General features: G+C 44.9%; 1 protein-coding gene across 1 annotated transcript in view; it reads left to right on the forward strand.

Annotated features, from left to right (window-relative positions):
* LOC311101423 (syntaxin-1B-like) overlaps positions 1 to 23562 on the forward strand; it is a 91770-nt gene that overhangs the window by 31774 nt on the left and 36434 nt on the right. The window contains exon 2 of the mRNA XM_084142568.1: positions 5588 to 5662. Within this exon, the coding sequence (XP_083998694.1) occupies positions 5588 to 5662 (75 nt within the window). The remainder of the gene's footprint in view (positions 1 to 5587; positions 5663 to 23562) is intronic.

A 23562-nucleotide genomic window follows, 5' to 3' on the forward strand; every position in this document is an offset into this window, starting at 1 on the left:
TAGCCCAGAGTTCGTCAATTAGGTTTGGCCTCGGGACACATTTTTTCCTGGCTAATATAAGGCGGGCCAGAACAATATTAGCACAATTCATTGGCCTACACCACAAATTGAACAACATTTTTAGCACATCCGGTTACATTTAGTGACAAAAAACATAATAATTTCGAACTGGTTCAATTTTTTTTTTTTTGTCTATTTCTCTGTCCGTTGATTGGTGGGGGAAAAGAGGTCTACGTAGCCTACTGTAGACTACACTACTTTTCATTACGTCAACATTCGTTCAGAACAATTAGCTTGATAGCGAGAGAAAATGTCGCTCTCAAAAAGTATCAAAAGAAAGGTGCATAATGAAAATCGAAGTTTCAGGGAAGAATAGACAGAGGGCTATGCGTTCATCTTACCATCTTTTCCCAATGCCAAGCCAGTTTGTCTTATTTGCAGTGAATGTCGCTGTTTGCAAATCATTCAGTCTCAGACGTCATTATGAATCTAATCATGGAACTTTCAAAGTGGCATTCCCGGACGGACGCAGAAACATTGAAGAGTTAACTGCAAGCTACACACATTGGCTGACATTCTGTCACTTAAACGGGTTAAATCTGCAGTTACAAGGAAGAGGGAAAACAGTCGTGGACATGGTGGAAAAACTTGAGGACTTTACAAAGAAGCTTGAGTTGTTCGATTTGGACTTGTCATCTGGAAGGTTGCTGCACTTCAGCACACTGAAGAAACGACAGGCAGAGGGACCAGGCCGCAGAATTGTCACAGAGGTGATGGAAGATTTCATCAAGCAGCTGAGGGACAACTTCTCCACCGGATTTGAAGACTACAGCATGTCCAAGGATATCATTGCGTTTGTACGTGATCCTCTCACAGTCCGCCCAGGTGGAGAATTATCCTCCCTTGCTAAGAAAACGATGCCGTCGCTGGATGAGGCCGCAATTCAAATGGAGCTGATTTAATTCCAGACATCGAGCCAAATCAGAGATGCGCTCAGAGGAGTGCCGAGTCCTTGTGTGCGTTTTGGGTGGCACAATAAAAAAACTTGCATTTTGTTTTGATCGACTTACACCTGCGAGTCCTCATTTTCCTCTATGAACGCAATATAGACTCACGACAGGAACCGGCTTTCACATAAGTCAATCGAGGACTGCCTGCATATTAAAATCACATTCATCTCACCCGACATCCACAAGATCGCGACTTTTCCCATTGAGTAAGTAAATTAGTGGCCTATATGACTGTATTTAAGGTAATGCTAACATTATTGTTAGTGCTTATCCAGGGATATTTAGGTCTCAAGCTGACAGTATTTTCTGTTTGTTCTGTCGTTACAAGAGCAGGCTATCCCGAGACTCCCAATACAGACATTCAGATATCGCCTTTTTTTTTTTCTTTAAATGATTGTTTTATGTAGGATGCTACAATTCTGACCAGTTGCAATTGTAAGTAGGCCTAATTTAAAAAAAAATCCATCTTCTTTTTTTCTTGTGAAAGATACCTCAGCCAGTGAAGTTATTTTATATAGGCCTAGGCTTGGAGGAAATAGACTCCAATTAAGCCCTCTTGTTGTTTGTGAAGTTAAATTAAAGTGAAGATTATTGTTGAACTAAATTACTCGACTGGTGTAGGTTTTCTCCATCTGTTGCTGGGTGCCACTTGCATAACAAGTTAGCTATATTTTCAGCACCAGGCGCTGTTCACCTCCTATTGATTGCGCTGCGGTTGCAGCTTTACGTTTCAGCACCACGAAGCTGCCTGTTTATTAGTTGACTGTCTCCTGCGTTCTCTCTCCTCATTAATACAATTAAAATGTAATTTTTGCATTATTTAGGTGGGGTAACTTCCTTCTTGGGACATTGCATTTGGGACTTTTTGCATCTTGGGTCCGAGATTTGTATTATTTAAAAAAATATTCATAATTCATTTGGGGGGCTTTGGGGGGCCAAATAATATTGCTGGCGGGCCAGATTTGGCCGCCATTTGGGGAACCCCTCCATAGTCTCTTGTCAGCCTCTTGCAGTCTCTATTGCACCCATAGCCTCTTGCAGCTTATGATGTCACTCACCCTCACACTCTATGAGACACAAATCAGTTTGATGTGACTTTGTCTCATTAGTTGGTGTCAGTCAAAACTATCTTCATAAATAATCTGTTTGTATATTTTTGTGTTATAGTTTTTATAGTTATTGGTGTAAAACAGGAGGGTGATATACAAGTGTGTTGGTGTGTGATTGGAATGGGACCCGTTATGTGTGTGTTGGTGTAACAAGAAGATAAAGTGTGTGTGTGTGTGTGATGGTGTGCCAAGAAGATAAGTATGGTGTGTGTGAGAGCCAGGAGTTGAGTCAAACATAATTAGGACTGGGCTGTGATGACAGAGACAGTCTAACCAGCTGAGCTCTGAGCTACCTGCTGTTGGCGTTGAGAGGACGGTGATTCTCAGGCAGAAACATGTCATCACATATTGTAGGACTCTGAACTACAACCATCTGTTATAGAGACTACTTTAGGCTGTCGTAAGCCTGACTTAACAGAACACTCTTGTCATAGAGCTGTCGTAAGCCTGACTTAACAGAACACTCTGTTATAGAGACTACTTTAGGCTGTCGTAAGCCTGACTTAACAGAACACTCTGTTATAGAGACTACTTTAGGCTGTCGTAAGCCTGACTTAACAGAACGCTCTGTTATAGAGACTACTTTAGGCTGTCGTAAGCCTGACTTAACAGAACGCTCTGTCATAGAGCTGTTGTAAGCCTAACTTAACAGAACGCTCTTGTCATAGAGCTGTCGTAAGCCTGACTTAACAGAACACTCTGTTATAGAGACTACTTTAGGCTGTCGTAAGCCTGACTTAACAGAACACTCTGTCATAGAGCTTTCGTAAGCCTGACTTAACAGAATGCTCTTGTCATAGAGCTGTCGTAAGCCTGACTTAACAGAACACTCTGTTATAGAGACTACTTTAGGCTGTCGTAAGCCTGACTTAACAGAACACTCTGTTATAGAGACTACTTTAGGCTGTCGTAAGCCTGACTTAACAGAACGCTCTGTTATAGAGACTACTTTAGGCTGTCGTAAGCCTGACTTAACAGAACGCTCTGTCATAGAGCTGTTGTAAGCCTGACTTAACATAACGCTCTTGTCATAGAGCTGTCGTAAGCCTGACTTAACAGAACACTCTGTTATAGAGACTACTTTAGGCTGTCGTAAGCCTGACTTAACAGAACGCTCTGTCATAGAGCTGTCGTAAGCCTGACTTAACAGAACGCTCTTGTCATAGAGCTGTCGTAAGCCTGACTTAACAGAACACTCTGTTATAGAGACTACTTTAGGCTGTCGTAAGCCTGACTTAACAGAACACTCTGTTATAGAGACTACTTTAGGCTGTCGTAAGCCTGACTTAACAGAACACTCTGTTATAGAGACTACTTTAGGCTGTCGTAAGCCTGACTTAACAGAACGCTCTGTCATAGAGCTGTCGTAAGCCTGACTTAACTTTCTGTTATAGAGACTACTTTTGGCTGTCATAAGCCTCTCTGTCATGAAGCCTACTTTATCCGGTAATAAGCGTTTTACATAAACAAAACATCAAGGTATGCGTTGCTGTAACATGTATTATTGAACAGAACTTAGGAAATGCAACAACAAATATCAGTATATCACAAAATGATGATATACTGTAGTAAGACGCTGTTAGGGGAGTGAGACTCACAGTCGACAAGCTAGCATGTTGAGGCACAGTGTTGCTGTCACCAATACTCCCCCTCATCTCGTCACACCTCGGCTGCGTCCCAAATGGAACCCTATTCCCTGTATAGTGAAGTGATTTTGTAGTGTACTACATAGGGAATAGGGTTCTATTTGGGATGCTGCATCTCTCCTCTGCCTTGTCATTCCATCTCTCCTCTCTTTCCCTCTCTGTCTGGTCTTGTGTCTTTCTAACAGTGCTTTCCCTAGGTGAGGCTGATGAATAAGGAGTAGTGCTGGTTAGAGCCAGAGCCATGTACAGTAAATATGGCTGATGAATAAGGAGTAGTGCTGGTTAGAGCCAGAGCCATGTACAGTAAATATGGCTGATGAATAAGGAGTAGTGCTGGTTAGATCTGCTCCTTGTCTGTCTGGATTGATTGTGGAAGTGTAACAGGGTGACTGGGACGACCTGCCTTACTGACAAACGTTTTTACATGTTTTATATGAAGCCTAGGCCTGCTGGTTCTATCAGTCTGAGATCTATCGTCCGAGAGTCTGTTTTGGACTATTTCTTTCTGGACAAGCTGACCAATAGAATAGATCATCTTTACTACTATCGGGGATAGTAGATTGACATAGGCTCATAGGCGGTGTAGCCATAAGGCTAGGGGAAGCTATTCAATTGCCAAAATGATATAGCCTAATTAGCCTACTCCTGTCTATACAGAAATAAATACGATCATTCAAAATAGGCCACTGAAGCCTATGTTCTGTATGTTCACTGACACACTCTCAGAGTTAAATGTACACTGTGGATTTTGCTTTGTGTGTGTTTGTGTGCGTGCGTACGTGTGTGCGTGTGTCACTGTGAATGTCATGCATGCGTCTGTGTCCAGCATCTCTCCAGTGTGAATGTCTGTCTAGTCCTGTCTGTCCCCCTACAGTTGACTGTGTGTTGATTCCTGTTTCCTGACTCCTGTTTACCAACAGGGTGTGATGGAGCAGCATTCCTGACTCCTGTTTACCAACAGGGTGTGATGGAGCAGCATTCCTGACTCCTGTTTACCAACAGGGTGTGATGGAGCAGCATTCCTGACTCCTGTTTACCAACAGGGTGTGATGGAGCAGCATTCCTGACTCCTGTTTACCAACAGGGTGTGATGGAGCAGCATTCCTCTCCTGTTTACCAACAGGGTGTGATGGAGCAGCATTCCTGACTCCTGTTTACCAACAGGGTGTGATGGAGCAGCATTCCTGACTCCTGTTTACCAACAGGGTGTGATGGAGCAGCATTCCTGACTCCTGTTTACCAACAGGGTGTGATGGAGCAGCATTACTGACTCCTGTTTACCAACAGGGTGTGATGGAGCAGCATTCCTGACTCCTGTTTACCAACAGGGTGTGATGGAGCAGCATTCCTGACTCCTGTTTACCAACAGGGTGTGATGGAGCAGCATTCCTGACTCCTGTTTACCAACAGGGTGTGATGGAGCAGCATTCCTGACTCCTGTTTACCAACAGGGTGTGATGGAGCAGCATTCCTGACTCCTGTTTACCAACAGGGTGTGATGGAGCAGCATTCCTGACTCCTGTTTACCAACAGGGTGTGATGGAGCAGCATTCCTGACTCCTGTTTACCAACAGGGTGTGATGGAGCAGCATTCCTGACTCCTCCCCCTTCCTCTCCTCTCCTCTCCTCTCCTCCACTTACCTCCATTATTACCCTTCTTTTCCTCTCCTTTCCTCATTTAGAATATGTTGTTTCTCTCATTCATTTATAATATGTTGTTTCTCTCATTCATTTAGAATATGTCAATCGATCTCTTCTCTCTCTCTCTCTCCTCTCCTCTCTTCTCTTCTCATGTCCTCTCCTCTCTTCTCTCTCTCCTCAGAGACGAAGGGGGACCTGGAAGATCTGATGACGGACATTAAGAAGTTGGCCAATAAAGTTCGCTCCAAACTAAAGAGTGAGTACACCAATATACTGCAGATTCTACCTGGCCCTAACCAATATACTACAGATTCTACCTGGCCCTAACCAATATACTACAGATTCTACCTGGCCCCACACCAATATACTACAGATTCTACCTGGCCCTAACCAATATACTACAGATTCTACCTGGCCCCACCCCAATATACTACAGATTCTACCTGGCCCTAACCAATATACTACAGATTCTACTTGGCCCTAACCAATATACTACAGATTCTACCTGGCACCACCCCAATATACTACAGATTCTACCTGGCCCCACCCCAATATACTGCAGATTCTACCTGGCCCTAACCAATATACTGCAGATTCTACCTGGCCTTAACCAATATATTGCAGATTCTACTTGGCCCCACCCCAATATACTGCAGAATCTACCTGGCCCCACCCCAATATACTACATATTCTACCTGGCCCTATCCAATATACTACAGATTCTACCTGGCCCCACCCCAATATACTGCAGATTCTACCTGGCCCTAACCAATATACTACAGATTCTACCTGGCCCCACCCCAATATACTACAGATTCTACCTGGCCCTAACCAATATACTACAGATTCTACCTGGCCCCACCCCAATATACTACAGATTCTACCTGGCCCTAACCAATATACTACAGATTCTACCTGGCCCCACCCCAATATACTACAGATTCTACCTGGCCCCACCCCAATATACTACAGATTCTACCTGGCCCCACCCCAATATACTACAGATTCTACCTGGCCCTAACCAATATACTACAGATTCTACCTGGCCCCACCCCAATATACTACAGATTCTACCTGGCCCTAACCAATATACTACAGATTCTACCTGGCCCCACCCCAATATACTACAGATTCTACCTGGCCCCACCCCAATATACTACAGATTCTACCTGGCCCAACCCCAATATACTACAGATTCTACTTGGCCCTAACCAATATACTACAGATTCTACCTGGCCCCACCCCAATATACTACAGATTCTACCTGGCCCTAACCAATATACTACAGATTCTACCTGGCCCCACCCCAATATACTACAGATTCTACCTGGCCCCACCCCAATATACTGCAGATTCTACCTGGCCCCACCCCAATATACTACAGATTCTACCTGGCCCTAACCAATATACTACAGATTCTACCTGGCCCCACCCCAATATACTACAGATTCTACCTGGCCCTAACCAATATACTACAGATTCTACCTGGCCCCACCCCAATATACTACAGATTCTACCTGGCCCCACCCCAATATACTGCAGATTCTACCTGGCCCAACCCCAATATACTACAGATTCTACTTGGCCCTAACCAATATACTACAGATTCTACCTGGCCCCACCCCAATATACTGCATATTCTACCTGGCCCCACCCCAATATACTGCAGATTCTACCTGGCCCTAACCAATATACTGCAGATTCTACCTGGCCTTAACCAATATATTGCAGATTCTACTTGGCCCCACCCCAATATACTGCAGAATCTACCTGGCCCCACCCCAATATACTACATATTCTACCTGGCCCTAACCAATATACTACAGATTCTACCTGGCCCCACCCCAATATACTACAGATTCTACCTGGCCCTAACCAATATACTACAGATTCTACCTGGCCCCACCCCAATATACTACAGATTCTACCTGGCCCTAACCAATATAATGCAGATTCTACCTGGCCCTAACCAATATACTGCAGATTCTACCTGGCCCCACCCCAATATACTACAGATTCTACCTGGCCCCACCCCAATATACTACAGATTCTACCTGGCCCTAACCAATATACTACAGATTCTACCTGGCCCCACCCCAATATACTACAGATTCTACCTGGCCCTAACCAATATACTACAGATTCTACTTGGCCCTAACCAATATACTGCAGATTCTACCTGGCACCACCCCAATATACTACAGATTCTACCTGGCCCTAACCAATATACTACAGATTCTACCTGGCCCCACCCCAATATACTGCAGATTCTACCTGGCCCTAACCAATATACTGCAGATTCTACCTGGCCTTAACCAATATATTGCAGATTCTACTTGGCCCCACCCCAATATACTGCAGAATCTACCTGGCCCCACCCCAATATACTACATATTCTACCTGGCCCTAACCAATATACTACAGATTCTACCTGGCCCCACCCCAATATACTACAGATTCTACCTGGCCCTAACCAATATACTACAGATTCTACCTGGCCCCACCCCAATATACTGCAGATTCTACCTGGCCCCACCCCAATATACTACAGATTCTACCTGGCCCAACCCCAATATACTACAGATTCTACCTGGCCCTAACCAATATAATGCAGATTCTACCTGGCCCTAACCAATATACTGCAGATTCTACCTGGCCCCACCCCAATATACTACAGATTCTACCTGGCCCCACCCCAATATACTACAGATTCTACCTGGCCCTAACCAATATACTACAGATTCTACCTGGCCCTAACCAATATACTACAGATTCTACCTGGCCCTAACCAATATACTACAGATTCTACCTGGCCCCACCCCAATATACTACAGATTCTACCTGGCCCTAACCAATATACTGCAGATTCTACCTGGCCCCACCCCAATATACTGCAGATTCTACCTGGCCCTAACCAATATACTGCAGATTCTACCTGGCCCCACCCCAATATACTGCAGATTCTACCTGGCCCTAACCAATATACTGCAGATTCTACCTGGCCCTAACCAATATACTACAGATTCTACCTGGCCCCACCCCAATATACTGCAGATTCTACCTGGCCTTGCGTATGACCCTACTGTCCTTCCCTCACCAGTTGAAGTCTGTACAAGCTCAGACACACAGACATTCAGTTTAGTCTATGGGTATTAGGATTTAGACGGATATTAAATAATGCTATGCTCCACAGGCAATAATATGAGAGAGAGAGAGAGAGAGAGAGAGAGAGAGAGAGAGAGAGAGAGAGAGAGAGAGAGAGAGAGAGAGAGAGAGAGAGAGAGAGAGAGAGAGAGAGAGAGAGAGAGAGAGAGAGAGAATAAACTTGGCAGGTAACAGACAAGCCTATTTACACTGGTGGATTCTTCACTCTGGTGGATGATTACTGTCACTCGCTCCAGAGTTAGCAGCTGTGAGAGACACACACACACACACATTTACATACAGTGTATGAGCAGCCAGGTTGAGTTTGTGTGATGGTTGTTGATATGTGATACGAGTGCAATTAGGCTTCACCGCTCCACTATCATTTAGCTGTGTGTGTGTGTGTGTGTGTACAGCTGATGGCAGCTCCAAACGTCTGACAGTAAACCCTATTATCATGTCACCTTATCATTTCTCAAAATCTCCCTCTCCCTCTTCTCTTCCCCCTGTCTCAGTATCCCTCTCCCCCTCTCTCTGACTCTCTCTCAATCTACGGTCAGACCATGACTTCTGATGGAGGGTGTTAGGGGGTTGTGTATATTAAATATTTTCTGCCTCTCCACAAAGGTGCTATGAGGCTATATAACGTATAACATCTCCCCTGCCTCTTTAATATAATACAGTGAGGGAAAAAAGTATTTGATCCCCTGCTGATTTTGTACGTTTGCCCACTGACAAAGAAATGATCACTCTATAATGTCACGCGTGCTGTAGGTGGGTGTAGTGGTGGAATCAAACGCAGGACACCGAAGTATAGTCCAACAGACTTTAGTAACTCTCCAACAAGGAAATACGAGAACACTTGCCCGAGGGCGAAATACGCACGAAGGCGAACAAAACAAAAGCGCACTACACAGGTGCGTAAATACTCCAACGCAGTGGAGGAAAGCTCAACCGAGCGAAATAGCGAAAATCAGCCCTACACACGACAGACCAAAATCAATAACACACAACACCTGACAAACACAACGAGAACTAAATAGGACACTAATGACACTAAATGATAACAGGTGTGACAACAATCAGACAAAAGCAAACGAACATGAAACATACAACGGTGGCAGCTAGTATTCCGGAGACAACGAACGCCGAAGCCTGCCCGAACAAGGGAGAGAGGCAGCCTCGGCCGAAACCGTGACAGTACCCCCCCCTTGACGCGCGGCTCCAGACGTGCGCCGACTCCGGCCTCGGGGACGACCCGGAGGACGCGGAGCAGGGTGCGTCGGGTGCCCACGATGGAATTCCGTCAGGAGAGACGGGTCCAAAATGTCTCTCCTCGGCACCCAGCACCGCTCCTCCGGACCGTACCCCTCCCACTCCACTAGATACTGGAGACCCCCCATCCGACGTCTCGAATCCAAGATGGACCTCACGGAGTACGCCGGTGCCCCCTCGATGTCCATTGGGGGCGGAGGAGTCTCCCTGATCTCACTTTCTTGGAGTGGGCCAGCTACCACCGGCCTGAGAAGGGACACATGGAACGAGGGGTTAATACTTTTATATTCAACAGGTAGCTGTAATTTATAACACACCTCGTTCAACCTTCCCAGGACTTTAAATGGCCCTACAAACCGCCGACCCAGTTTCCGACAGGGCAGGCGGAGGGGCAGGTTTCTGGTAGAGAGCCAGACTCGATCACCAGGTGCGTACACCGGTCCCTCACTGCGGTGGAGATCGGCGCTCGCCTTATGACGTCGGAGGGCCCGCTGCAGGTGGACGTGTGCAGCGTTCCATGTCTCCTCCGCGCGCCTCGCCCACTCATCCACCGCAGGAGCCTCGATCTGGCTCTGCTGCCAGGGTGCCAGAACCGGCTGGTAACCTAACACACATTGGAAAGGGGTTAGGTTAGTGGAGGAATGGCGTAGGGAATTCTGGGCCATTTCGGCCCAGGGAACGTACCTTTCCCACTCCTCCGGCCGGTCCTGGCAGTATGTTCTAAGAAACCTACCCACATCCTGGTTTACACGTTCCACCTGCCCATTACTCTCCGGGTGGTAACCCGAGGTGAGGCTCACCGAGACCCCCAACCGCTCCATAAAGGCCCTCCAGACTCTGGAGGTAAATTGGGGACCTCGATCAGACACAATATCCTCGGGTACCCCGTAGTGCCGGAACACATGGGTGAATAGGGCCTCGGCAGTTTGCAGGGCGGTAGGAAGGCCCGGCATGGGGAGCAAACGACAGGCCTTAGAAAACCGGTCCACAACGACCAGTATAGTGGTATTCCCCTGTGAAGGAGGAAGGTCAGTAAGGAAATCCACCGAGAGGTGGGACCATGGTCGTTGTGGCACGGGCAGGGGTAGTAACTTACCCCTAGGCTGATGTCTAGGTGCCTTACACTGGGCGCACACCGAGCAGGAGGAAACATAAACCCTCACATCCCTTGCCAACGTGGGCCACCAGTACTTGGCACTAAGACAGTGCACTGTCCGGCCGATACCCGGATGTCCAGAGGAGGGTGACGTGTGAGCCCAATAGATCAATCGATCCCAAACCTCGAGCGGAACGTACTTCCGACCCTCCGGGCACTGTGGTGGACTAGGGTCGGTGCGTAACGCCCGCTCGAGCTCAGCATCGACCTCCCACACTACCGGTGCCACCAGACACGATTCCGGCAGTATGGGAGTGGGCTCCACGGACCTCTCCTCCGTGTCATACCACCGAGACAGCGCATCTGCCTTACCGTTCTGGGACCCAGGGATGTACGTGATCTTAAACGTAAACCGGGTCAAAAACATATTCCATCTAGCCTGCCGAGGGTTTAGCCTCCTCGCTGCCCGGATGTACTCCAGGTTACGGTGGTCCGTCAAAATGAGGAAAGGGTGTTGAGCCCCCTCAAGCCAGTGCCTCCACACCTTTAGGGCCTGTACCACGGCTAACAGCTCCCTGTCCCCTACGTCATAGTTTCGCTCCGCCGGACTGAGCTTCTTGGAATAAAAAGCACAGGGGCGGAGTTTAGGTGGCGCACCTGACCATTGTGAAAGCACGGCTCCTATACCGGCCTCAGACGCATCCACCTCTACCTGAAATGGTAAAGAGGGATCCGGATGTGCCAGCACTGGAGCCGAGGTAAACAGGTCCTTCAGCCTCCCAAACGCCCTGTCCGCCTCGGCCGACCACTGCAGACGCACCGGACCCCCCTTCAAGAGAGACGTGATGGGAGCTGCCACCTGTCCAAAACCCCGGATAAACCTCCGGTAGTAATTCGCAAACCCCAAAAACTGCTGCACCTCCTTCACAGTGGTTGGTGTTTGCCAATTACGCTCGGCTGACACCCGGTCTACCTCCATCTTCACCCCTGACGCAGACAACTGATACCCCAAAAAGGAGACCGACTCCTGGAAAAACAGACACTTCTCTGCCTTAACATACAGGTCGTGCTCCACCAGCCTCCGCAACACTCTGCGCACCAGGGCCACATGCTCGACACGGGTAGGCGAGTACACGAGAATGTCATCTATGTACACAACGACCCCCTGCCCCTGCATGTCCCTGAAGATCTCATCCACAAATGATTGGAAAACTGACGGAGCGTTCATCAACCCGTATGGCATGACAAGATACTCGTAATGGCCCGAGGTGGTACTAAAGGCTGTCTTCCATTTCAGGTGTGTTATTCTGTCACGCGTGCTGTAGGTGGGTGTAGTGGTGGAATCAAACGCAGGACACCGAAGTATAGTCCAACAGACTTTAGTAACTCTCCAACAAGGAAATACGAGAACACTTGCCCGAGGGCGAAATACGCACGAAGGCGAACAAAACAAAAGCGCACTACACAGGTGCGTAAATACTCCAACGCAGTGGAGGAAAGCTCAACCGAGCGAAATAGCGAAAATCAGCCCTACACACGACAGACCAAAATCAATAACACACAACACCTGACAAACACAACGAGAACTAAATAGGACACTAATGACACTAAATGATAACAGGTGTGACAACAATCAGACAAAAGCAAACGAACATGAAACATACAACGGTGGCAGCTAGTATTCCGGAGACAACGAACGCCGAAGCCTGCCCGAACAAGGGAGAGAGGCAGCCTCGGCCGAAACCGTGACATATAATTTTAATGGTAGGTTTATTTGAACAGTGAGAGACAGAATAACAAAACAAAAAATCCAGAAAAATGCATGTCAAAAATGTTATAAATTGATTTGCATTTTAATTAGGGAAATAAGTATTTGACCCCCTCTCAATCAGATATATTTCTGGCTCCCAGGTGGAGAGCTTGGAATCTGATTGATTGATTGCTTCTGTGGACAGGTGTCTTTTATACAGGTAACGAGCTGAGATTAGGAGCACACTCTTAAATGGAGTGCTCCTAATCTCAGCTTGTTACCTGTATAAAAGACATCTGTCCACAGAAGCAATCAATCAATCAGATTCCAAACTCTCCACCATGGCCAAGACCAAAGAGCTCTCCAAGGATGTCAGGGACAAGATTGGAATGGGCTACAAGACCATCACCAAGCAGCTTGGTGAGAAGGTGACAACAGTTGGTGCGATTATTCGCAAATGGAAGAAACACAAAATAACTGTCAATCTCCCTCGGCCTGGGGCTCCATGCAAGATCTCACCTCGTGGAGTTGCAATGATCATGAGAACGGTGAGGAATCAGCCCAGAACTACACGGGAGGATCCTGTCAATGATCTCAAGGCAGCTGGGACCATAGTCACCAAGAAAACAATTGGTAACAGGATTTCAGTCCGTGAAGGACTGAAATCCTGCAGCGCCCGCGAGGTCCCCCTGCTCAAGAAAGCACATATACAGGCCCGTCTGAAGTTTGCCAATGAACATCTGAATGATTCAGAGGAGAACTGGGTGAAAGTGTTGTGGTCAGATGAGACCAAAATCGAGGACAACTTCACTGCATCAAAGGGACGATGGACGGGGCCATGTACCGTCAAATCCTGGGTGAGAACCTCCTTCCCTCAGCCAGGGCATTGAAAATGGGTCGTGGATGGGTATTCAAGCATGACAATGACCCAAAACACACGGCCAAGGCAACAAAGGAGTGGCTCAAGAAGAAGCACATTAAGGTCCTGGAGTGGCCTAGCCAGTCTCCAGACCTTGATCCCATAGAAAATCTGTGGAGGGAGCTGAAGGTTCGAGTTGCCAAACGTCAGTCTCGAAACCTTAATGACTTGGAAAAGATCTGCAAAGAGCAGTGGGACAAAATCCCTCCTGAGATTTGTGCAAACCTGGTGGCCAACTACAAGAAACGTCTGACATCTGTGATTGCCAACAAGGGTTTTGCCACCAAGTACTAAGTCATGTTTTGCAGAGGGGTCAAATACTTCTTTCCCTCATTAAAATGCCAATCAATTGATAATTTATAGCGTTTTTCCTGATTTTGTTGTTGTTATTCTGTCTCTCACTGTTCAAATAAACCTACCATTAAAATTATAGACTGATCATTTCTTTGTCAGTGGGCAAACGTACAAAATCAGCAGGGGATCAAATACTTTTTTTCCTAACTGTACATATAAATACATATACATAAATATATATATACAGATCTTTAAAAAATATATATATTTCCCATTATTACATTCCAACCCCACCACCCCTTCCCTAATTGGAGTAAACTAGTGAACAACAACGCTGAGGCCTCTACTTCCAGCTTATACATACTATATACATTTTATGGACACAGTCAATTTGACAATAATTCTATTTTGTTTGTTTTTACTCCTTAATGTCCATCCGGTTTGCCTCTACCATATCCCCCAAACTGTGCTCTTTCACAAAAGTTCTCAACCTATACACTTATTATGGACACAGTATGTCTTACACTAGTTATCTTGTTGTTATTAGTTGTTGTTATTAGTCCCATCCTTCAGCTCCATTCAACACCTCCCATCTATCTCTTAACACCATCCATATTGGATTTCTATTTGCCATATATTTTTCAACTGTACTGTGATGTTTTACAAAAGTTCTGAACCCTTCTATTCTCATTGTTTCTACAGATTGCAAATTGAAAATAAACATTTATGCTAAAAGTATTATTATATATTATTGATTGATTGACTGACTTCTCAGATCACCCAGTAATGCTATCTGCAGGGTTAGCTCCAGGTAAATATTACAATCCTTCAGCCATTCCTGGACCTGTGTCCAAAAACAAGCTACAAATAGGCAGTACCAAAACAAATTATCTAATGATTCTGTCTCTTCGCAGCAAAATCTGCAGGGCTGGGAAGATTGTATCCCCCATATAAATAACATTCTATTGGTAGCAAGAATTGTATATCATAATTTAAATAAAAAAATTCTAAGTTTTGAATCCGGCGGCGTTTTGCGCATCAGTTCATTAACACTATGCCATGGAATCGGTACGTCAAAAATCTCTTCCCAACTATTTTGCAATCTATATGGGACGGCTGTCAATCCTTTGATCCTTAAATGAAACTGGTAAACTTTTTGATTTATCACAATTTTCTTTAACCAATTATGTTCTTTAATGCAAGGCCGACAGACAAGTTCCTTACTTTCTCCCCCTTCCACTTTCCTCTTCCATTTTTGTGGTAATGCTGCAATTATTTGGTTGTAATTTTGGGTAGAGCAGACACTTCCATATGTTTTTGTTAGCTGCATGTGTGACATAACTCCAGCAGTCCAACCTATGATATCATTTACAAAGTTTATACATTTTTTAAAAAATTTTTCTAAAAATAACGTATTTTTTATCAATTAGTATATTTGAGTTTAACCACAATATTTGTTGCATTATTTGTTCTGTCGTTTCTGGAGGATTAAATTAAAATTGCAACCAACTTTCTATGGCTTGTTTTAGATATAGTGATATTTGGGAGATTATTTCCTTTTCAAATAACTGAAAGTGAGAGGTTGTAATCTGAATAAAGGGAAAAAGGCCATTCTTGAACATTGGGTGTGATGAGTGTGATGGAAGGAGTCAGGCACAGGAGGGTAATCACTGAATACAGAGTTTATTCTGTCTTTACACACAAATGCGCTGGAATAGCGACAAACGAAACAGGTACAGGGGAAACTATCATCCCTGGCAATACACTCTAACGGTAGAATCCAACAATACATAGGCACAGGGGAAATATCTACCCTGGCAACAAAATGGTACGAGTAGCTCCACCGAGCTACACTACTCTCACAATTAAACAATCACCCACAAGGACAAGGGGTCAGAGGAAACACTTATACACGGACTAACGAGAGGATAAGAACCAGGTGTGTGTAATGACAAGACAAGACAAATGTAATGATGAATATAGGAGCAGCAGTGGTTAGTAAGCCGGTGACGACGAGCGCCGAAGCCTGCCATAGGAAGTCGTGACATTGGGTGAGACAATCTTACTAATTTGCTAGAGAACCAGTTTGGATTTAAGTATAACTTCTGTATGACTGAAGCTTTTAGTGATAGTTCTAATGCTTTAATATTTAATCATTTCTGTCCTCCGAATTCATATTCATTATATAATTTTGTCTGGCTTGCCGTTCCAAATAAAATGGAATATTATTTTCTCATATAATTTTAAAAACTGTTCGCTAGGCGTAGCCAAGACCATAAGCAAATAGGTAAACTGGGATAATACTAAAGAGTTAATCAGGTTGATTTTTCCACAAATTGACAGGTATTTACCTTTCCATGGTAGCAAGATCTTATCTATTTTTGCTAACTTTCTATTATAATTTATTGGAGTGAGATCATTTATTTCATTTGGGATATGTATTCCGAGTATATCCACATCACCATCAGACCATTTTATTGGTAAACTACATGGTAATGTAAAATTGTATTTTTTAGTGATCCAATACGTAATATATTACATTTATCATAATTTGGTTGTAATCAAGAGAAGTTAGAAAATGTATCTAGATCCTCTATGAGGCTGTGGAGGGATTCAAGTTGTGGATTTAAAATAATCATGAATCATCAGAGTACAATGACAACTTTGTTTTTAATAGCTAACATTTCGATGGCCATAATAAATAGATATGCCGATAGTGGACAACCTTGTTTCACTCCTCTTGACAGTTTAAAGCTTTCTGAGAAATAGCCATTATTTACTATTTTACACCTAGGGTTACTATACATGATTTTAACCCATTTTATAAGAGATTCTCCAAAATTGAAACGCTCCAGGCATTTATATACAGTGGAGGGAAAAAGTATTTAGTCAGCCACCAATTGTGCAAGTTCTCCCACTTAAAAAGATGAGAGAGGCCTGTAATTTTCATCATAGGTACATGTCAACTATGACAGACAAAATGAGGAAATCCAGAAAATCACATTGTAGGATTTTTAATGAATTTATTTGCAAATTATGGTGGAAAATAAGTATTAGGTCAATAACAAAAGTTTCTCAATACTTTGTTATATACCCTTTGTTGGCAATTACACAGGTCAAACGTTTTCTGTAAGTCTTCACAAGGTTTTCACACTGTTGCTGGTATTTTGGCCCATTCCTCCATGCAGATCTCCTCTAGAGCAGTGATGTTTTGGGGCTGTCGCTGGGCAACACAGACTTTCAACTCCCTCCAAAGATTTTCTATGGGGTTGAGATCTGGAGACTGGCTAGGCCACTCCAGGACCTTGAAATGCTTCTTACGAAGCCACTCCTTTGCTGCCCGGGCGGTGTGTTTGGGATCATTGTCATGCTGAAAGACCCAGCCACGTTTCATCTTCAATGCCCTTGCTGATGGAAGGAGGTTTTCACTCAAAATCTCACGATACATGGCCCCATTCATTCTTTCCTTTACATGGATCAGTCGTCCTGGTCCCTTTGCAGAAAAACAGCCCCAAAGCATGATGTTTCCACCCCCATGCTTCACAGTAGGTATGGTGTACTTTGGATGCAACTCAGCATTCTTTGTCCTCCAAACACGACGAGTTGAGTTTTTACCAAAAAGTTATATTTTGGTTTCATCTGACCATATGACATTCTCCCAATCCTCTTCTGGATCATCCAAATGCACTCTAGCAAACTTCAGACGGGCCTGAACATGTACTGCCATAAGCAGGGGGACACGTCTGGCACTGCAGGATTTGAGTCCCTGGCGGCGTAGTGTGTTACTGATGGTAGGCTTTGTTACTTTGGTCCCAGCTCTCTGCAGGTCTTCACTAGGTCCCCCCGTGTGGTTCTGGGATTTTTGTGATCATTTTGACCCCACGGGGTGAGATCTTGCGTGGAGCCCCAGATCGAGGGAGATTATCAGTGGTCTTGTATGTCTTCCATTTCCTTATAATTGCTCCCACAGTTGATTTCTTCAAACCAAGCTGCTTACCTATTGCAGATTCAGTCTTCCCAGCCTGGTGCAGGTCTACAATTTTGTTTCTGGTGTCCTTTGACAGCTCTTTGGTCTTGGCCATAGTGGAGTTTGGAGTGTGACTGTTTGAGGTTGTGGACAGGTGTCTTTTATACTGATAACAAGTTCAAACGGGTGCCATTAATACAGGTAACGAGTGGAGGACAGAGGAGCCTCTTAAAGAAGAAGTTACAGGTCTGTGAGAGCCAGAAATCTTGCTTGTTTGTAGGTGACCAAATACTTATTTTCCACCATAATTTGCAAATAAATTCATAAAAAATCCTACAATGTGTTTGAGTCCCTGGCACTGCCAGGGACTCAAATCCTGCAGTGCAAGACGTGTCCCCCTGCTTAAGCCAGTACATGTCCAGGCCCATCTGAAGTTTGCTAGAGTGCATTTGGATGATCCAGAAGAGGATTGGGAGAATGTCATATGGTCAGATGAAACCAAAATATAACTTTTTGGTAAAAACTAAACTCGTCGTGTTTGGAGGACAAAGAATGCTGAGTTGCATCCAAAGAACACCATACCTACTGTGAAGCATGGGGGTGGAAACATCATGCTTTGGGGCTGTTTTTCTGCAAAGGGACCAGGACGACTGATCCGTGTAAAGGAAAGAATGAATGGGGCCATGTATCGTGAGATTTTGAGTGAAAACCTCCTTCCATCAGCAAGGGCATTGAAGATGAAACGTGGCTGGGTCTTTCAGCATGACAATGATCCCAAACACACCGCCCGGGCAACGAAGGAGTGGCTTCGTAAGAAGCATTTCAAGGTCCTGGAGTGGCCTAGCCAGTCTCCAGATCTCAACCCCATAGAAAATCTTTGGAGGGAGTTGAAAGTCCGTGTTGCCCAGCGACAGCCCCAAAACATCACTGCTCTAGAGGAATGGGCCAAAATACCAGCAACAGTGTGTGAAAACCTTGTGAAGACTTACAGAAAACGTTTGACCTGTGTCATTGCCAACAAAGGGTATATAACAAAGTATTGAGAAACTTTTGTTATTGACCAAATACTTATTTTCCACCATAATTTGCAAATAAATTCATTAAAAATCCTACAATGTGATTTTCTGGATTTTTTTCCCTCATTTTGTCTGTCATAGTTGACGTGTACCTATGATGAAAATTACAGGCCTCTCTCATCTTTTTAAGTGGGAGAACTTGCACAATTGGTGGCTGACTAAATACTTTTTTCCCCCATTGTATAAACCCCAGTCGTACTTTATCAAATGCCTTTTCAAAGTCTGCTATGAATAGCAGACCTGGTTTCCCAGATTTTTCATAGTGTTCTATTGTTTCCAGCACTTGCCTTATATTATCTCCAATGTATCGTCCATGTAAAAAACCTGTCTGATTAGAATGAATAATGTCTGACAATACCTTTTTAATTCTATGCGCTATACATTTTGTTAGATTTTTTGCATCACAACACTGAAGATTTTAAATGGACTGGATCTTTATATTTTCCACTTGTATCCTGTTTCAGTAATAATGAAATCAGACCTTCTTCTTGAGTGTCTGATAATCTAACATTTACATAGGAGTGGTTAAAACATGCTAATAACGGTCCTCTGAGTATATCAAAAAAGGTTTGGTATACCTCGACTGGTATGCCATCCAACCCTGGAGTTTTCCCGGACTTAAAGTCTTTAAATGTATCCAGAAGTTCCTCCTCTGTAATTTCACCTTCACATGAGACTTTCTGTATGGCTGTTAATTTTACATTATCAAAAGAAAAATAAATCTCTACAATTTGCTTCAGTTAGAGGAGATGGAGGCGACTGAAATGAAAACATAAGCTTAAAGTACTTTGTTTCCTTCTTCAAAATATATTTTGGTGAATCATGGGTGACTCCGTCATTTGTAACCAGTTTCAGCAAATTACTTTTGGTAGCATTTCTATGTTGAAGATTAAAAAAGAATGTGGTGCATTTTTCCCCATATTCCATCCAGTTTGCTTTATTTTTATAATATACAGTGGGGAAAAAAAGTATTTAGTCAGCCACCAATTGTGCAAGTTCTCCCACTTAAAAAGATGAGAGAGGCCTGTAATTTTCATCATAGGTACACGTCAACTATGACAGACAAAATGAGAAAAAAAATCCAGAAAATCACATTGTAGGATTTTTTATGAATTTATTTGCAAATTATGGTGGAAAATAAGTATTTGGTCAATAACAAAATACTTTGTTATATACCGTTTGTTGGCAATGACACAGGTCAAACGTTTTCTGTAAGTCTTCACAAGGTTTTCACACACTGTTGCTGGTATTTTGGCCCATTCCTCTAGAGCAGTGATGTTTTGGGGCTGTCGCTGGGCAACACGGACTTTCAACTCCCTCCAAAGATTTTCTATGGGGTTGAGATCTGGAGACTGGCTAGGCCACTCCAGGACCTTGAAATGCTTCTTATGAAGCCACTCCTTCGTTGCCCGGGCGGTGTGTTTGGGATCATTGTCATGCTGAAAGACCCAGCCACGTTTCATCTTCAATGCCCTTGCTGATGGAAGGAGGTTTTCACTCAAAATCTCACAATACATGGCCCCATTCATTCTTTCCTTTACACGGATCAGTCGTCCTGGTCCCTTTGCAGAAAAACAGCCCCAAAGCATGATGTTTCCACCCCCATGCTTCACAGTAGGTATGGTGTTCTTTGGATGCAACTCAGCATTCTTTGTCCTCCAAACACGACGAGTTGAGTTTTTACCAAAAAGTTCTATTTTGGTTTCATCTGACCATATGACATTCTCCCAATCCTCTTCTGGATCATCGAAATGCACTTCAGACGAGCCTGGACATGTACTGGCTTAAGCAGGGGGACACATCTGGCACTGCAGGATTTGAGTCCCTGGCGGCGTAGTGTGTTACTGATGGTAGGCTTTGTTACTTTGGTCCCTGCTCTCTGCAGGTCATTCACTAGGTCCCCCCGTGTGGTTCTGGGATTTTTGCTCACCGTTCTTCTGATCATTTTGACTCCACGGGCTGAGATCTTGCGTGGAGCCCCAGATCGAGGAAGATTATCAGTGGTCTTGTATGTCTTCCATTTCCTAATAATTGCTCCCACAGTTGATTTCTTCAAACCAAGCTGCTTACCTATTGCAGATTCAGTCTTCCCAGCCTGGTGCAGGTCTACAATTGTGTTTCTGGTGTCCTTTGACAGCTCTTTGGTCTTGGCCATAGTGGAGTTTGGAGTGTGACTGTTTGAGGTTGTGGACAGGTGTCTTTTATACTGATAACAAGTTCAAACAGGTGCCATTAATACAGGTAATGAGTGGAGGACAGAGGAGCCTCTTAAAGAAGAAGTTACAGGTCTGTGAGAGCCAGAAATCTTGCTTGTTTGTAGGTGACCAAATACTTATTTTCCACCATAATTTGCAAATAAATTCATAAAAAATCCTACAATGTGATTTTCTGGATTTTTTTTCCCTCAATTTGTCTGTCATAGTTGACGTGTACCTATGATGAAAATTACAGGCCTCTCTCATCTTTTTAAGTGGGAGAACTTGCACAATTGGTGGCTGACTAAATACTTATTTTCCCCACTGTATTACACTTGATCTTTCTTGAATAAGTTTCTTCATTTCTTTTTGTTTTTCCTCTAATTTATTCTGAGCCTCTATCTTACAGTTTTTATTGCTATCTATCTGTTCTGTTAGACCTTCTATTTCCTTTGTTAGTGTGGACTCTTTTGACCTAAATTGCTTTTGTTTTCGAGATGAGTACTCAATTGCATGGCCTCTAAAGGCACATTTAAAAGTGTCCCATACAATAAGGGGATTTGCTGTACCTATGTTATGTCGGAAAAAATCTGTTATAAATTCCTCTGTCCTAGTTAAAAACAAGTTATCATCCAATTCTCACTGCAACTCCCCTCCAAGTCTCCGACCACTACTTTGTATCCTTTTCTCTCTCGCTCTCCTCCAACACTACTCACTCTGCCCCTACTCAGATGGTAATGCGCCATCGCAACCTTCGCTCTCTCTCCCGCTACTCTCTCATCTTCCATCCTATCATCTCTTCCCTCTGCTCAATCCTTCTCCCTCCAATCTCCTGATTCTGCCTCCTCAACCCTCCTCTCCTCCCTTTCTAAATCCTTTGACTCTATTTCCCCTATCCTCCCGGCCGGCTCGGTTCTCCCCTCCTGCTCCGTGGCTTGACGACTCATTGCGAGCTCACAGAACAGGGCTCCGGGCAGCCGAGCAGAAATGGAGGAAAACTAGACTCCCTGCGGACCTGGCATCTTTTCACTCTCTCCTCTCTACGTTTTCTTCCTCTGTTTCTGCTGCTAAAGCCACTTTCTACCACTCTAAATTCCAAGCATCTGCCTCTAACCCTAGGAAGCTCTTTGCCACCTTCTCCTCCCTGCTGAATCCTCCTCCCCCCCCTACTTCACTGTGGATGACTTCGTCAACCATTTTGAAAAGAAGGTTGACGACATCCGATCCTCGTTTGTTAAGTCAAATGACACTGCTGGTCCTGCTCACACTGCCCTACCCTATGCTTTGACTTCTTTCTCCCCTCTCTCTCCAGATGAAATCTTGCGACTTGTGACGGCCGGCCGCCCAACAACCTGCCCGTTTGACCCTATCCCCTCCTCTCTTCTCCAGACCATTTCCGGAGACCTTCTCCCTTACCTCACCTCGCTCATCAACTCATCCTTGACCGCTGGCTATGTCCCTTCCGTCTTCAAGAGAGCGAGAGTTGCTCCCCTTCTCAAAAAACCTACACTCGATCCCTCCGAACTACAGACCAGTATCCCTTCTCTCTTTTCTGTCCAAAACTCTTGAGCGTGCCGTCTTTAGCCAACTCTCTTGCTATCTCTCTCAGAATGACCTTCTTGATCCAAACCTGAGACTGCTCTTCTCTGTGTCACGGAGGCTCTTGTACTGCTAAAGCTAACTCTCTCTCCTCTGCTCTCGTCCTTCTAGACCAATCTGCTGCTTTTGATACTGTTAACCATCAGATCCTCCTCTCCACCCTCTCCGAGTTGGGCATCTCCGGCGCGGCTCACTCTTGGATTGCGTCCTACCCGACAGGTCGCTCCTACCAGGTGGCGTGGCGAGAATCTGTCTCCGCACCACGTGCTCTCACCACTGGTGTCCCCCAGGGCTCAGTTCTAGGCCCTCTCCTATTCTCGCTATACACCAAGTCACTTGGCTCTGTCATATCCTCACATGGCCTCTCCTATCATTGCTACGCAGACGACACACAATTAATCTTCTCCTTTCCCCCTTCTGATAACCAGGTGGCGAATCACATCTCTGCATGTCTGGCAGACATATCAGTGTGGATGACGGATCACCACCTCAAGCTGAACCTCGGCAAGACGGAGCTGCTCTTCCTCCCGAGGAAGGAATGCCCGTTCCATGATCTCGCCATCACGGTTGACAACTCCGTTGTGTCCTCCTCCCAGAGTGCAAAGAGCCTTGGCGTGACCCTGGACAACACCCTGTCGTTCTCCGCTAACATCAAGGTGGTGACCCGATCCTGTAGGTTCATGCTCTACAACATTCGCAGAGTACGACCCTGCCTTACACAGGAAGCGGCACAGGTCCTAATCCAGGCACTTGTCATCTCCCGTCTGGATTACTGCAACTCGCTGTTGGCTGGGCTCCCTGCCTGTGCCATTAAACCCCTACATCTCATCCAGAACGCCGC

The sequence above is a fragment of the Coregonus lavaretus genome (assembly GCF_964263955.1).
Source record: "Coregonus lavaretus genome assembly, chromosome: 26".
Lineage (NCBI taxonomy): Eukaryota > Metazoa > Chordata > Actinopteri > Salmoniformes > Salmonidae > Coregonus > Coregonus lavaretus.